Source organism: Plasmodium malariae (assembly GCF_900090045.1).
Source record: "Plasmodium malariae genome assembly, chromosome: 5".
Taxonomy (NCBI): Eukaryota; Apicomplexa; class Aconoidasida; order Haemosporida; family Plasmodiidae; genus Plasmodium; species Plasmodium malariae.
The window spans coordinates 847,132-864,592 of record NC_041779.1 but is presented as its reverse complement, the minus strand read 5'-3'; the positions used below and the strand labels follow the sequence as shown (position 1 = coordinate 864,592).

Genomic DNA, 17,461 nt, shown 5'->3' with positions numbered 1-17,461 from the left:
AATATGTTCTTTACAGACTTTTTTTAACGACTGCGCAAAAATGTAAAATGTGTACAGAGTAGATACGACTGTATTATCTGTGTATTTATGTGTTACGTTCGTTCGTGCTTGTGTATGTCTGACCGTTATAAGATTTACATCTGTTCCTTTTCCGCAGCTATACTGCTTTTTGAAGAATTTGTGTCTGGAACGCGTGTGTGTAAAGCATTTTCAAGGGGAGATCATTTTTCATACAATTTTATGCCGCTGTTTTTCGTAAAGCTATTTAGTCGTTCGTTCATTCGTTCATTCGTTCATTCGTTCATTCGTTCATTCGTTCATTCGTTCATTCGTTCATTCATTCATTCATTCATTCATTCATGTTTTGGCGTTTTTTCATTTCACTGTTTTGCTTTTTCTCTTTCCTGACAAAATAGACTCACCAGTTGAATGCACTTTCTCTAACAATTTCAAAAATGTAAAATAAAAAAAAAAAAAAAGAAAAGAAAAAAGAAATAAATAGACAGATAAATAAATAAACCGTTTAATTATTTAATTAATTAATTATACTTCATGTTGTATTGTGGTTCACAAAAAAATGAATAGAGGTTTGTTCTTTTAAAAAAAAAAAAAAAAATGATTCGTCTTAGTTTAAGGAAAAGTGTAAAGCGAATTTGCAAGAGTGCACACATATGTACCCATACACGAACATATACACACATGTACATGTATACATATATCGCTGCATCACCACCATTGCACATGGCTCCTTCAGGATGTTCTTTTTCAAAATTAACGTCCGTACCTTTGCATCGAACTGCTGTAGTACATTATTGCCTTTTTCACAGAGTTAATATTATAACTAAAAAATTCATAAATTTCTGCATCTGATAAGACCCATGGTTGTATTCCATTTTGTTCAAATGGATGAATAATATTGTACAAAAAAACAAATGAACTAAAATATTCAAATAAAAATTTGATACAATTTTTTTTGGGAACATTTTTTTTCGTTTTATAACATATAAGTGTAGATAAAAGGTAATCTATTAATCCCATTCGTAAGGAAATAACTACATCAACAGGTATATAATTATATAGTGCATTGAAGTTATTACGAAAAACATCTATATATATGGGCTTTACATACAAAGGAATGTTGTTATTAATAAAATTTTTAATAATCTCTACGGACTTATCATCATTTTGTAGTAAGCAGCTTTCAAAAAGTTCATCATGAGTGTTATAGTTTAGTGTCCTGTTTTTCTGTATGCTACTAATATTTAGTGAACTACTCAAGTAAGTACTTTTAGCTTGGGAAGGAGGACGTTTGTCAGCAGGCTGTCTTTCTTCTTTCCTTATATCTATAGATCCATTCTCGGTTAAGTGCTTACTTGTGTCCATCATCCCATTTGACCATTTTGTTTGTCCATGCAATATTTTTTTCCACTTATTTTGAGAGAATTTTTGTGCTATTAATCTTCGAAAAAATGAAAAATCCATTTTTACAAATTCGAAAATTTTCGAAAAAAGGCTAGCTATTTTTTGCTTGAACAAGCAATAAAAATATTTGAATTTACAAAAAAATGCTCCCATTACTTCTTTCGGAAAATAATAAAAAACATACCATATTTGTTTCAAAAAATTTTCATTTTTATCATAAAATTCTTTTTTGTCAAGATCAAACATTTTCCTTAATACGTTTTCTATACTTTTATTAGTACTTGGTAAAAAATTTTCAGCTATTAGTTCACCTTCGGAAGTAATATTACTGTGCTCAGCTATGTTTATTAACTTGTCATGAGAAAAATATTTGTTCATAAATTTTAAATGGAGTGAAAAATTTTCGTAAGTGCAATACATTTTTGAGAACTTTCTTCTTCCCTTTTGAGAGGAAAAATTATTAACAGGACAGGACATTTTTGTTATAATGAATTCGTCTGGTGCGCCGTGAGCATCGCATTGCGGGCAATTACAGTTGGAAGTGGAGCAACGGTTACTGGTGCAACTGCAGTTAGCACAGTTGGAAGTGGAGCAACGGTTACTGGTGCAACTGCAGTTAGCACAGTTGGAAGTGAAGCAACGGTTACTGGTGCAACTGCAGTTAGCACAGTTGGAAGTGAAGCAACGGTTACTGGTGCAACTGCAGTTAGCACAGTTGGAAGTGGAGCAACGGTTACTGGTGCAACCGCAGTTGGCACAGTTGGAAGTAGTGCAACTGTTACTAGTGCGATCGCTGTTAGCATCATTGGCAGTAGTGCAGTTGCTACTATTGAAACCTCTACATGTGCAGGTGCCTCTGTTAGTGATGTTTCTACTAACCTGCCTAGTCGACTGAATTACTCTGTTCATGTAAAAATTATGTCCACACAAACCCTGCGTCAAATTATCATAAAATAAGGAATTAAAAAAATGGTCAGCCACATATATAGTTACATATTGGACTTTCAATTCATATAAATATATTAGTATGTTCAGAATATAATTCATGAGTTTCTTTTTGTGTAATATTATAATATCACTCATTTTTAGTACAATGTAAATATGTTTAGGTACCTTGCTAATATGTTTACTTAATAAAATGGTACTATTATTTTCATTTTTTAAAAATGCTAAAAACGATAAAAATATGTTCTTATATAACTTCTTAACATGTGTTATTGTACATTTATTAAAAATTCCTTGAACAATATTTCTTAAAAAGAGTAATTTAAAATATATCTGTAATTTATAAAATTCTTTAATTTTTCTAATAAAACAATACACAAATAATATGGACCATATAATTATATATGATATAAACAATAACATATAATCAACTGGGTTCTTTACATGCTCTTTTCTGTGCCTTCCCTCAGTCATTTTTGGAATTGCTGCATTTTTATTTTGTATTTCGTATGGTATACGCGTTTGGACTCGTTTGTTTGCTCCTTTGTTTGCTCCTTCGTTTGCTCCTTCGTTTGCTCGTATGTTTGTTCGTTTGTTTGCTCCTTTGTTTGTTCCTTTGTTTGCTCCTTTGGTTGCTCCTTTGTTTGCTCCTTTGTTTGCTCCTTTGTTTGCTCCTTTGGTTGCTCCTTTGTTTGCTCCTTTAGTTGCTCCTTCGTTTGCTTATTATTTTTCCTCTTCCTTTGTTTCTTTATTTTTACAAAAAATCATTAGGTACGGTCTTCCTTTGAATCATTTTGTGGTCTTTCACTTCAGCGTTTTCGTGTGTGTGCATGTGTACATGTGCACATACAGATATAGATAAATAGATGTATATATACACGCATACGCACGTACATACATGCACACTTGCATATATAGGTACACTATGATAAAGTAGCTTGTAACATTTTGGCATGCCCCCCAAAGAAACGAAACATTAGCTTTCTATTTTTTCTCCTTGGGAAAACTTAGCTCATTTGACATTAACGAATATACCTCCCTAATACTTTAAAAAGGAACTAAACAATTTTGAAAAAAAAAAAAATAAAATAATTATGTTACAGTGCATTTCAATCAGTTTCATTACCATCAAGAGTATCCACATTCACCCAAATTAAGCATGTTCCCATTTCTCAAGTTGTATAACAGAAAAGAAAAGAAAAATTAAAATAAAACAAAAATAAATATATAAATAAATAAAATAAAATAGAAAAAAATATATTATATTAAATCAAAAACTTACAAAAAAGGATAAAGGAGAAGAGAACGAAACAGTTTCATTTCTTGAAATTTTATTTGTTATTTGCAAACGTCCATTTCTGAGCTATAATTTAAAGAAAAATAAACCCTCCTATATTAGCTTTTTTATAATGCGAAGGAAGGACAAAAAAGGAGAACGGTAAAAAGGGAGAATAATAAAAAAAAGAAAAGGAAAATAATCAAAAATGTAGGAGAAAATAAACGAAAAATAAGAATAATATACGAGAAAAATAAAAATAAAATAAACGGAAAAAAGGAATAATATAAGTGAAAAATATAAATAAAATAAACGGAAAATAAGAATAATATACGTGAAAAAAATAAATAAAATAAACGGAAAATAAGAATAATATAAGTGAAAAGTATAAATAAAATACACAGAAAATAAAAATAATATAAGTGAAAAATATAAATAAAATAAACGGAAAATAAGAATAATATAAATGAAAAATATAAGTAAAATACACAGAAAATAAAAATAATATAAACAAAAAAGTACAAGAAAAACCTATACACACTACTTACCTTTCATTTGAGTAACGACCTTTCCCTTATTACACGTGTACTAAAAAGCTACTCATTCATAATGTATATTTTATTTTAACGTTTTATCGTTGTTGCATATTCGTTAATGCTAATTTATGTATACCTTTGTTTTGTGTCTTATTTAACATTTCTCTTTTTTTTTTTTTTTTTTTTTTTTTTTTTTTTTCAACATAAGTATTTATCTGTTCATTTGTTTTTGACCCCCCCCCCCCAATTTTACATAATTTAGGGTTTTATTAAGGTATAGCAAGTGACATAAAAATGCTTGAACGTAAATTCTTGACATTATTTAACCTTTTTGCAAAATGCAATTATAGGTTGTTTTTTTTTTTTTTTTTTTTAATCCCTTTGGTAGTTCGACATCAGCTGTTAAAAATTCCTCAAAACGCGTATGCACGGTGTACACGTAGTACTTAGTACATAACATATACACATAAATATATACACATAAATATATACACATAGATATATATATATATATATATGTACGCGTATAAACCTTGGATGAAGTAAAAAAGTGAAAGATTTTGTTTCCAGTTATTTGCTCATGTGCAAGTACATGTACACGTACATGTTAATGTAAATATGAACGTAAGCGTAAGTGTAAGCGCAAATGTGTATGACAACATGGGTATATATGCACATATGCGTACTTTGCGCACGTAGTTGATGCGTAAAAATGAAGGGATATCCTTAAAGTATGCCCCTTTTTTGTTGATCAAGCATATATTTATTTTTTATTAATCCATTTGTTTACATAATGTTAATAATTGTTTTTCTTCTTTCTCGTAACCAAGTTTTTTGTATGCTGCGATGATATCAGAAATAACATCCTTATTGTACTTTTTCATTTTAATGAAATTACTTAAACTTCTATCGGATTCTCTCTACAAATAAAATACAGAAAAGGAAATGATAAAATGTGCACTTAATCAGTAGTACTGCTTTTGCATGGTGTTCCCGTGTTTATATATTTACACGCACATGTATAATTTAACTCGCATTTAATGGAAAAATGAACGAAAATGCGACTTTGCGTAGCTTCCTTGTCTGCGTTGCCTAGTTTGCTTTCTTTTCCTCATTTCATCCTTTCTTTTTTTTTTTTTTTTTTTTTCCTCTTTTCATCCTCTCTTATTTTATTTCCATTTTATTGTTTACCTTCATATTCAAGTGTAGGAACACTATCGATAGGTATGCCCAGAGTTTGTAATTAAAAATGTTGATTTCATTCGACTTATATAACAGTTTATATGCAAACAAATATTTTTTTCTTCTTAAATAATAATAAGCAAAGTATATATAAGCATAACTTGTTGAACATATTTGCAATGAATTCTTAATCATAATTTTGCACTCTTCAAATAGATTTAAACAAATATATATTTTGCTTAACTGTACATAAATTTTTGCGCAAATATTATTGCTTGTACATAATTTTAAATAATTTTTTAAAGGCTCAATACATTTTTCGTAATCCCTTAACTTGTACAAACTTTGACCATAAATATAAAGAATGTCTAAGTTGTTAAGGTGTTCTTTCCTTTCTTCAATGAGCTCAACACACTTTACATAATCTGTAGAAAAAAAAAAAAAAAAAAAAAAAAATTCCAACTTGAGAAGACCATAAAGTGATACGTTCTGAAGTGAGCACGGTGAGATGTAACACAAACAAATGTATACTAAGTAAATCATAATTTTGTTCTCACCTTTAATAGCAAAAAATGCCCTAATAGTTAATTGCTTGTACAAATTAGTATTTATGGACACTTCCGTTAAAAACTTATTTTTATTTTCACAAATGTACATGACAATATTTAACATATTAAATTTTATGCAATATATAAGAAACAAAATCATATATTTATCCTTCAATGGTATGTTGTCTACACGAATTTCAGGGAAAACCGCTGTGCTTCCGTTATTGGTAGGTGTTTGCTGCCCCCTTTTTTTTGCTTTGCCTTTTGTTTTTGTTTTTGCTTCTTCTAAAGTGTTCTCCTTGTTCGCCTCCTCCTCATCGTTCACATCATCTACTTTGTTAACATCATCTACTTTGTTAACATCGTCTACTTTGTTAGCATCGTCTACTTTGTTAGCATCGTCTACTTTGTTAGCATCGTCTACTTTGTTAGCATCGTCTACTTTGTTAGCATCGTCTACTTTGTTAGCATCGTCTACTTTGTTAGCATCGTCTACTTTGTTAGCATCGTCTACTTTGTTAGCATCGTCTACTTTGTTAGCATCGTCTACTTTGTTAGCATCGTCTACTTTGTCAGCATCGTCTACTTTGTTAGCATCGTCTACTTTGTTAGCATCGTCTACTTTGTTAACATCTTTGTTCACTTCTCCCGCTCTTCCAGCTACTATCTGTTCCTTTTTCCTGATGCTCTTCTTGGAACCCTTATTTTTCTTCTCATCCCTGGGCGAGTCTTCTTCCTTCTTTATACTCTCTTTACCGTCGAACTGCGTATTTACATTTTTTTCTTTATCTTCTTGAAACAAGTTGACATTTTTTTCAATTTCCCTTTTGAGAACATTTTCATTCGTATTTAAAAGAATGCACATGTTAATATAATAGTATATATAATTGCGTTGGAAAAAGTAGCACAGCGCTTTTATATATATACAAATTTCTTTAGTTATATTTAAATTGTTGTAGTTGAATGTGCTGTATAAATGTAGATTCTTCAAGTCCATTTGTTTTTCTGTTATGCAGTCCTCATTTTTGTAGTTCTCATTTTTGTAGTTCTCATTTTTGTAGTTCTCGTTTTTGCAGTCCTCGTTTTTGCAGTCCTCATTTTTGTAGTCCTCATTTTTGTAGTCCTCGTTTTTGCAGTCCTCATTTTTGTAGTCCTCGTTTTTGTAGTCCTCATTTTTGTAGTCCTCATTTTTGCAGTCATCTGTTATGTGATCAGCTTTTTTTCTATCAATTGTGTTCTTGTTAGTTTTTTTTTTATTTTCTGCTCTCCTCCTTTTTATAATTTCCAATAGGTAACCAACCAGATTTAGCGCCTCTTTATATTTATGAATATTTAAGTACAGTAGACTTAAAATGAAAATGCTTTCAACGTCTTCCTATAAACAAGTAAGGAACTTTGTATGAGTGGCATATTTCACCGAATGCTAAAAGTGCACACACTTTACATTTCCACATGAACTGTTCATGCGGTGTTAGCAGGGCTTTTTAGTTACACAATGTTGCATTATGCTGCTCTGCGCTCTATTATGTACTACACTCTTTGTTTTATTTATTTAATCTCTTTATTTTGTGTTTTTATTTTTTATTTTGTGTTTTTATTTTTTATTTTGTGTTTTTATTTTTTATTTTGTGTTTTTATTTTTTATTTTGTGTTTTTATTTTTTTTTTTTTTTTGTGTTTTTATTTTTTATTTTGTGTTTTTATTTTTTATTTTTTGTTTTTTTTTTTTTTTTTTTTTTTTTTTTTTTTTTTTTTTTTTTTTTTTTTTTTTTTTTTTTACAAAATTGGCTAGCTGTATATAGGCTGACAGACAACCCACACAGGTCTCGATTTTATTGATGTTAATATATTTTTCATAAGAGTCATAATTTTGATGAAAACCATAATCATGGTGAGACTCCGAATAATTTGCAAAGTCCGGGTTTGTGTTATTTGGATTGTTTTGTTTGGAGGCACGATACTGTTTATAGCATATTTGCTGTCTTTCCTTTTTACAATTTAAATTGTCCATGTTATTTGTTATTAGCAGAATTTTAGCGTATTTGTAAATAATATCGGTAAATAATTTTTTGACATGTTTATTTTGTTCTAAATTCAGAATTAATATAATATCTTCCTGTTGTATGCATTCTTTAAAGTATTCCTTTTTTTGAGTTAATATATTCTTATTTAAAATTATATGCTCAAAATGTTCAATATATTCAAATAAATAAAAGCTAGGAGAATTATTTTTATTTTTTGCGCAAATGGTATTTATTAACCCAGTTAAGCTATTGTTCTGGCTTTGTATTTTGCTTTTTCTTTTTTCATTCCTTTTATACAAATAATTATTCTCATGAACAGTATTTTCCCCATTGCAGTTATCTTCATATTCGGTATAATTTTCTATAATATTAACAAGATGATTATCATTTTGACTTTCCACAAATGTGTTCATATTGCTAATTTTTTTTTTATTGTTGTTTTCATAATGTGTATTTATCAGCTTTTTAAAAAGTAGAACTAATACTGCTTCGGAAAAATGTTCATTCTTTTTCTCTTTCAACAAAAATTCATTTTCCATGATAATATTATATAAGTACTTTTCCAAGTCGTTGATATTGTTTTTTTTTTTTATTTCATCTATAGCATTATTGTTAAAATTTTCTTGCTTTTCAAAATAGCTGTTTATTATTATGTTCGACGACTCCTGAACAAGATTAAATAAATGCGCAAAAATGCAGTTCAAGTTTTCCTCACACATGGTATTTTCCTTTTCGCTCCACTCGCATAGTTCAGGCACTTGCGGTATTTGCTGAACATGTTGCTGCTTTATCAGTTGAGGCTGTTTTTCGTGTTCCTGTTTTTGCCGCTCTTCCTGTGGGCTTCCTTTTCCATTCCTTGGATTTCCTTCTTTTACCTGTCCCTCTTGTTCTGCATCACTCTTTTGTTGTTCCTGTTGTTCTTTCTGTTCTTTCTGTTCTTTCTGTTCTTTCTGTTGTTCTTTCTGTTCTTTCTGTTGTTCTTCCTCTTCTTCCTCGTCCGTAAATGCAATATCCTCGTGTAGATTAAAATTTTTATAAATTTTTTTGTTTATAATTTCGTACATTATTTTTATCTACGAACAGAAAAAAATCAGCGTTTTTTGGTGGGGAACAGCCAGTGAACTGTTCTTATGAAATTATTTAATAAAAAATATAACAGAAGAATAGAACAGAAGAACAAAGGAACAGAACAGAAGATGAGAAAAACTAACCATGACATTTTTCACACTGTTGTACAAACTAATGTAAGCAGCATTTTCCTTCAAGTTATTTAAGAAGGAAAAATATTCTTTCGATTTTTGGTAAATTTTTATTTGATCTTCCTTTTTCAGTTTATTAATTTCACTATTGACAAAATAAATGCCTTCAAGAATTAATCTGCGTTCAGATCAAATAAGAATTGAAAACAGGATAGGCGAGGGGTGCCACAGCACATATGAATACGTGCACATGCATCGGTGTGGTGTAAAAATTATGAATACATTGTAATTGCATTATGGAGTTCACTACGATATTCACTACGATATTTACTACGATATTCACTACGATATTCACTACGATATTCACTACGATATTCACTACGATATTCACTACGATATTCACTACGATATTCACTATACGATATTCACTACGATATTCACTACGATATTCACTACGATATTCACTACGATATTCACTACGATATTCACTACGATATTCACTATGATATTCACTACGATATTCACTACGATATTCACTATTATGCCATTTTTATGCAGGAAAAGTGAGTCCTTACCTGTTAAACATATTGCTGACACTTTCATTTGTTTCCTTTTGTACCTTCTCTTCTTTACTTTTCGTTATTATATTATTTTTAAAATATTCCGTTTTGAATATATTATCAGTGGTCAGTCTTTGCAAGAATGCTACATAAAAATTGCACATTTTGAAAAGTAGATACAAGTGTCTCACGGATTTGTTTTTTGGTTCAGAAAAAGGGTAGCTATTTTTTATTCTATGCTATTTTATTTATTTACTTATTTTTTTTTCTACTTTTTATATTTTTTTTTCTACTTTTTATATTTTTTTTTCTACTTTTTATATTTTTTTTATTATTTTTCTTTTCTTTTATTTTATTTACTTATTTATTATTTTTTTTTTATTTTTTTTTATTTTATTTTTTCCCTTTCTTTTTAGTTCACTTACGTTTATAAAATTCGATGGTTAATACAACATAGGCATTATTGTAAATGAATAAGTCTTCACTAGTTTTACTGTCTTGTATGGTTTGGGTTTCCTTTTTTGGTGCATTCATATTTTTCAGTTTGTACTTTGAGTTAATGACTACACGAAATGAAAAGTAAAAAAAGTTAAAAGACAAAAGAGAAGAGAAAAAAGATGAAAATAAAATAGAGTAAACTAGGAAACTAAAAATTCCTGAGGACAGCTATTACAGAATAACCAATTTGGAAAAAAAAAAAATTTTTTTAATTTTTTTTTTTCCATTTTACCTCTATTAGATATGACGTCTGATATGTTAACTTCGAACATTCCACATAAGCATTCCACCATTTTGGTGGATGCTCCGTCTGAAAGGGGTTAAGGGCGAACAGGATTATGTATACGTGCATATACATATCAATACGTACTTATATAGGTACATGTACATATTCGTATGCGTATATATGTGCATGCTTCCCTCCGCACTGCTGTGACTGAGCAGAGTGAATACTATGTTTGTGCCTATTTCTAAAAAATTATTTATTCAAAATTTTTGTTTTATTTTTCTTTATATATATGTACAATTGATGATAAATTTTAAATATTTTTTTTTTTTTTTTTTTTTTTTTTACCTTTTTGCTTTTTATTTTCATTAAAGCATAGCAAATAAGCATTAACATCGAATGATTCATAGAACAAAAAATTGTAAATATACTCAGTTTCCTATAGTAAGACAAATATATTTTTGTCTTAATGAAATAATAGTATGTCCTATGGTTAATAGCATTACATATAAAGTATTCATTCCTATGTACAGTACCTTTATATTTCGGTATTTGTATATATTATTTTTACCCCACTTAATGCTATACTTATCACGTTCTGTCTCTGCATTAGCACAAAATGAATGCCAATAAAACAAAATGCATACAGGACAAAATGAAAAATAGAAAGTGAAATATAAAAAATGAAGGAGAAACAAAAATTTTTTACAAAAAAAAATAGACAAACCTTCTTCAAGGGTACCATCCGTGAAACAGAAGTCGAGAAACTTTAACTGCAAGGTGGTGAATCGAAAAAATAAAACAAGCAAAAATGGGAATGTGCCGTGGCACAGAACAATATGTACGCATCAGCAAACATGAAGTGCGTACATATATATGTTTATGTGTATGGGTATATGCTTGTACATGTCCACGTTTCATGGTCTTTTAAGATCATCAAAAATTAGTAGCTCTTTTAATGCATAATCTTACTTGAAAAGAGAGAGCAGCTTTTTTTGGTATCTTCTCGCCGACAGACGCGGGTATGTTATACACCCCGTCAACCTTTCAATGAGGGAAAAAAAAAAAAAAAAATGCACAAGCATTTGACTTACACGCGCGTGTATGTATGCGCACATATGTATATATACATATGCATATATCCATACACACACCCATACACATACACATACATATATATATATATATATATATATATATACATATACGCACATGCCCATACTAATGAAAGAGCAAGTACACAGGTGAACAATAATTTAACCCTTATGTTCATTATATTGTAGTTCGATCTTCCGCAGTAGTGTCCGACCAAGGAATTTATGTTGAACGTGATATAAAAGCCTTGGGGAGGGAGAGGAAACATAGCAAACACGTACTTGTGTAAAAGCGCTCAAATGTACAAATGGACTAAGGAGCATACAAACAAATACATTTACAAACAAACGTCCAAATGTATACACAAAATGGAGTACACATGCACAGAGACAAGCATGTAACTGCTCTAACAGCTGCAACGAAATGCACGTTTCTAAGACTGACTTATATTGATATCCGTCTTTATACAATTCTTCAACTTGTCCGATTCCCCTTTTGAATTATTTTTGCCCTTGTCTTTTTTTTTATTTTTCTTTTTTTCTTCTTTTTCATTAATTTTTTTCTTTTTGTATTTTTCATTTTCAGTATTTTCTTTATTATTCTGTTCATCCTTTTTTTCTTCGTATTTATAAGATACTATAACATTTTTGGTAATTATTAACTGTTCATGTAAAAACGGGAAAGTTTTTATGTTTTCTGATGCGATAGAAATAAAATTGCCATCACAGGTGGCATTATCCTCTTTGTTGTCATTATCGTCAATGTTATTTGCTTTTGCAAAGGTTTCAATTTTTAAGGAATGTTCAACTATATCGTTTATGGCACTTTCTAATAAGGGTAAATTGAAGTTGAACGAGAGGGATGGATGAAGAAAGTATCAATATATTTTTCTCAGCTAGTTATTTCGCTATATACATCATTTTTTTTCTTATTATTTTCTCTTTTTTTTTTTTTTTTTTTTTTTTTTTTTTTTTTTTTTTTTTTTTTTTTTTTTTTTTTTTTTCTCTTTTTTTTTTTTTTTTTTTTTTTTTTTTTCCCTTTTTTTTTTTTTTTTTTTCTTATTATTTTCCTTTTTTTTTTTGGTTTCATTTCACTAGGCTTCATTTCGTTTCGTTCTATCTGTGCGCATACCCTCATTAATCTCAATGTAGTTGTTTGGAAAATTAATTTGACGATGCCCATTTGTGTTTATAACATTTGATTCGTAAGAATTGCCGTAGAAATCTGCAAGTTTACAAGGATGGATGTTGTGTTCATTTGTTTGGCATGCAGCTATGATTATGTATTATGGTAAAATAATATTGTAATATATATATATATATATATATATATATATTTTTTTTCCCATTTTTCTTTCATCTATTCATTTTGTCCATTCATTTTGTCTAATAAATTCGTCCATTCATTTTGTCTATTCATTTTGTCTATTCATTTTGTCTATTCATTTTGTCTAATAAATTCGTCCATTCATTTTGTCTAATAAATGCGTCCATTCATTTTGTCTAATAAATGCGTCCATTCATTTCGTCTATTCATTTCGTTTAATCATTTCATCTTGTCGTTTCATCTCTTTTTTGCAAGACCCCTAAATTTTGGCAATTTACCTGTTACAGTTATTTTGTACGAAGCTAACTCATCGGATGCGGTGAAATTTGTAATCTTTTATTTATTATTTTTTTTTTTTTTAAGAAAAAAAGAGAAAAGATATGAATCAGCAAGCAATGCGCAAAATATGGAAGGAGTTAATCCCTCTTCCTCGTCTACGCCTACATGTACTTCTACTTCTTTCCTTTTTTATCCTTACGTAAAAAGAAACAAAGAACGGTCCCTCAGGCTTTTCCTTATACTCCATATTTATGGGGAAAAAGGAACGAAAAATAGAGCTTAAAGTAATATATATAAATGGTAAGGAGCATAAACAAAATGGTACGATGAGAAAATAAAGCAGTAAGATACGAAATCGAAGCGGTAGGATGCGAAATCGAAGCGGCAGGATACGAAATCGAAGCGGCAGGATATGAAATCGAAGCGGCAGGATACGAAATCGAAGCAGTAGGATACGAAATCGAAGCAGTAGGATACGAAATCGAAGCGGCAGGATACGAAATCGAAGCAGTAGGATACGAAATCGAAGCGGTAGGATACGAAATCGAAGCGGCAAAATACGAAATCGAAGCGGCAGGATACGAAATTAAAGCAGTAGGATACGAAATTAAAGCAGTAGGATACGAAATCGAAGCGGCAGGATACAAAAACAAAATAGTAGGAAGCGAAAACGAAATATCGAAGCGAGTGCAGATGGAAGAGTGAAACTAAAGGAAGAAGCACAAGTGTGCGTGTTATAAGATTTGACGCAAAAAGAATAATTTGTTTTTATAAGAAATATTAATTCATTTTATATATCCTCTTATTACATTCTTTATTTTTATTTTGTTTTCATTTTGTTTTTGTTTCGCTTTTATTTTATTTTTTTAAAACTAACGGCATATTTTTTAATTTAAAAAAAGATAGGTATTAACGCGTTCGTTATACTCATCATTTTTGCAAATTTTACTGTCCTATTTTTCATTGTAGTAGTACATTTCTCTTATAGCATACGAGCAAGTATATTTACAGGTGTCTTATAATGCTAAGCTTCACCACATTAGCTAAATATATAAGTGCAGCTCAATGGTAATATTTTTGTTTATTTAATGCCTATCCAATTTTATCTTCCAAATTTGTGTTCATTAGGATATGCCGTTTAATAATTAGCTTCTATTTTGGAACAAAATGGATAGAGAAAAAAAGTCTACGTGAAAAATTAGTAATAATAAAAAAAAAAAAAAAAAAAAAAAAAATGTACGAAAAGTTTAAGGTGTGTAAAAAGCGTAAAAACTAGGGTTACAAAAAAGACCCATACGAACAATGTCAAGCAGGCACAGACAAATAAACACGCACACACACATATATATATATATATATGTATATGCATATATACAGAAACGTGCAAATGTACAAACGTTGAGCTTCTTATTTTTCGAGAAGGAATAAACTTTTATTTCATTGCAGATGACACTAAAATGATGGAGTCTCCTCGAACAAAAATCATGTCTAAATTTCTTTCCATTTTCTAAAAAAAAAAAAAAAAAAAAAAAAAAAAAAAAAAGAAATTAGCTACATATGGCCCATAATTCGTCACTCTATTTGTTATATCAATCTGCATTTATTCAGCAGTCTGTTAGCAGTACGTTCATTCCTTATATCGTGTCATACTATGCTTAATGTTATACTATTAGTTACATAACAAGGTAAGAAATTATTAATTTTGTTTGTCATATAACGGTACAACTGTTACCTTAATACACTCTTCATCATTTTCTACTACACTATGTTTGTATGTTTCGCGAGCGTTGGAAAGGATCATATTCAGGTGGTTATCATATGCCTTTAAAGAAGAGGAAATAGTTGTTTGGAATTTAAATGGGGTAGAAACAGAGCGGGAGAAAACGTCGTGTATGTGCTATGTACGTACTAGTGTCTATATGCATGTGTTGTGTGCGTAGTTGAACACATAAATAGAGAACAACATGAATAGAAGATGTGTTATATACAATGGTGAACAAATGTAATACACTGATTTTTCATTACATCCAACTTTCCAGTTATTTCTCGTTCTCCTTTGCATTTAAGAAAAATTTCCTCCTCCATGTTTAGTCGTATGTAATCCAAGGGATCTACAAAAAAGGGGAAGGGGGGTGATGCGCACAGTAAGAATTACGAAGCATTGAAGTGGTCCGACAAGTTTGAGATGGAAGAAAGAAAAACGAGTCGACAGGTTAATAAGATAACATATTAATAAATTACAATTCGAAAATAAAATAAGGTCCACTAAAATATAATGCAAATTTTTCTAATTTTCCTCATTTTTCTCATTTTTCTCATTTTTCTCATTTTTCTCATTTTTTTTTTTTTTTAAGCTGTGTGATTATTAGGCCTTACTCTGTATTAAGGCTATTTTCTCCATGTGTGAGAAGAAAACAGAATAAACAAAATTTGCTAATTCATATGAACTGAAAACCTTAGTTTGTGTACGTTTTTAAAAAGAAAAGAAAAAAAAAAATAATAATATAAAACAATGCAATGCAATGTGATATGATTAGAAACGATTTGAAATATTTAAAAAATTTAAAACAGGTGCGAATCTCTTTTTTCTATTTGCTTTGCTATTTTGCTGACTTGTTCATAATTTTTTTGCCAATATATTAATGTACGTATATCGCAAGTTTATGTCAAGTATAAATATAACGTAGTAGATCATATACATATACATATACATATATATATATATATATATATATATATATATATATATATATATATTGCGTACCATTAATGTATACATAATGTACAAAATACCACGCAGCTTTAAAACACTATTTCAAAAGTTGAAGCATCACACGCACGCGCTACGCATGATAGTGACGTTGGCATGAGTAGCTCCTTTTTTTCTTATATTTTGTACTTTTATTTTTTTTGAAAAAACCCATTTTATTAAATAAAACAAAATAAGAGTGAATTCAATAAAATAAAAAAAGAATACATTTGAACTGAATTAAGTAAAAAAAAAATATAATAAAATAAAATCAGCAAAGATAATCGAAACAAAGCGAAAAATGCAAAAGCGAAAGTTGGGACCGTCAGTCATCATTTACCTATCCCGATCAAACTTTTTATTTCACAAATTAAGGTGCGAACATATTTTCATGTGCATTTTATTTTTTTTTCTTTAAAAGCAATTTTTATTTTGAGTTCGTACTGGTGTTATGTACTGACGGTGAGCATACACGAGTCGGGGTAACTGCCTCTATGCAATGTTCATTCGTACGAATTCGTATATTTCTGTACAAGTTCATGAACTGATAGTGTAACTGCTCTGCTCTCTCCCTTTTTTCATAATTTTTTTATTTAAAAAAAATCATGTTTCAGTATTAATGCTTCATATTTTTTATAAAATTAAAAAAGGGTAAAAAGAAATAAAAAAAATACACATTTGTGTACACAATTACAGCGTCGTAACATATATATATATATATATATATATGCATATATAGTACAGGTATATGTTTATGCGTGTACGGGCGCAAATAATAAGGACATATATATGAATATATATGGGTAGAAAAATGCACACCAACATATACCTACGGCATACACATTTACAAATAATGATACAAATGCAAAAACAAACAGTAAGAAATACGTATGCACAAATATATCTCCCTGCACGACTTTCTCTTTTTTTTTTTAATTTTAAAGAATTGTTAAGAAATACATGAAGAGCACACATAAATAAATAAATATATATATATATATATATATATATATATATATAGCAGGTGTGCAGATGTTACACACCAGTTACGTAGATGGAGTATAGACGTACAGTGGAAGGCTTTTTTTTTTTTTTCTTTTTCCCATGCACATGTGCATGCACATACATATATAGTAGTGTAGATCAAAGGAAATAATACAAATACATATGGTCGTTAATTGACAATGAGGAGATATCAATAAACGTACAAAAATTAAAGCATACAGATACACATAACATGTGTACACATATGAAGGCAAAGATACCTATATAAGCCCACGTTCCGTATATTCCAAATAATATCCCAGTGGTGTTGGGGGAAATATACGCATATGCATACACACATACAAACGTAAATATATAAAGGAAAATCTCAAAGTACTTGATGTGCAGTAAGTCACGGCAAATAAAGAACCCTGCCCGAGTAGTGGGCTGTTCTTACCATGTACATTTTCTCCGTAATGTCCTATTTCTGTTCAACTTGTCACATTTGTAATATATTTCTATCCTGTTCGTAATGTTGTGGTTTGTACGTAATGTTGTGGTTTGTACGTAATGTTGTGGTTTGTACGTAATGTTGTGGTTTGTACGTAATGTT

At 29.6% G+C, this 17,461-nt stretch overlaps 3 protein-coding genes across 3 annotated transcripts; all 3 read right to left on the bottom strand.

Moving 5' to 3' along the window:
* Positions 1-771: 771 nt before the first annotated feature.
* Positions 772-2,841, bottom strand: PmUG01_05026400 (conserved Plasmodium protein, unknown function; the record flags this gene model as incomplete). The annotated part of the gene is made up of 1 exon (XM_029003468.1): positions 772-2,841. The coding sequence occupies one exon, from the start codon at positions 2,839-2,841 to the stop codon at positions 772-774; it is 2,070 nt and encodes a 689-aa protein (XP_028860410.1).
* Positions 2,842-4,952: 2,111 nt separating this feature from the next.
* PmUG01_05026300 (conserved Plasmodium protein, unknown function) lies at positions 4,953-13,362 on the bottom strand (the record flags this gene model as incomplete). The annotated part of the gene is made up of 17 exons (XM_029003465.1): positions 4,953-5,099; positions 5,371-5,786; positions 5,919-7,284; positions 7,689-9,005; positions 9,144-9,309; positions 9,550-9,721; positions 10,117-10,254; positions 10,422-10,499; positions 10,764-10,854; positions 10,952-11,019; positions 11,143-11,188; positions 11,388-11,459; positions 11,677-11,756; positions 11,955-12,338; positions 12,642-12,734; positions 13,115-13,169; positions 13,315-13,362. The coding sequence occupies 17 exons, from the start codon at positions 13,360-13,362 to the stop codon at positions 4,953-4,955; spliced, it is 4,737 nt and encodes a 1,578-aa protein (XP_028860409.1).
* A 1,185-nt stretch (positions 13,363-14,547) lies between these two features.
* Positions 14,548-15,516, bottom strand: LSM3 (U6 snRNA-associated Sm-like protein LSm3, putative; the record flags this gene model as incomplete). Its single annotated transcript, XM_029003464.1, has 4 exons — positions 14,548-14,622; positions 14,848-14,937; positions 15,141-15,226; positions 15,492-15,516. The coding sequence occupies 4 exons, from the start codon at positions 15,514-15,516 to the stop codon at positions 14,548-14,550; spliced, it is 276 nt and encodes a 91-aa protein (XP_028860408.1).
* Positions 15,517-17,461: the final 1,945 nt, after the last annotated feature.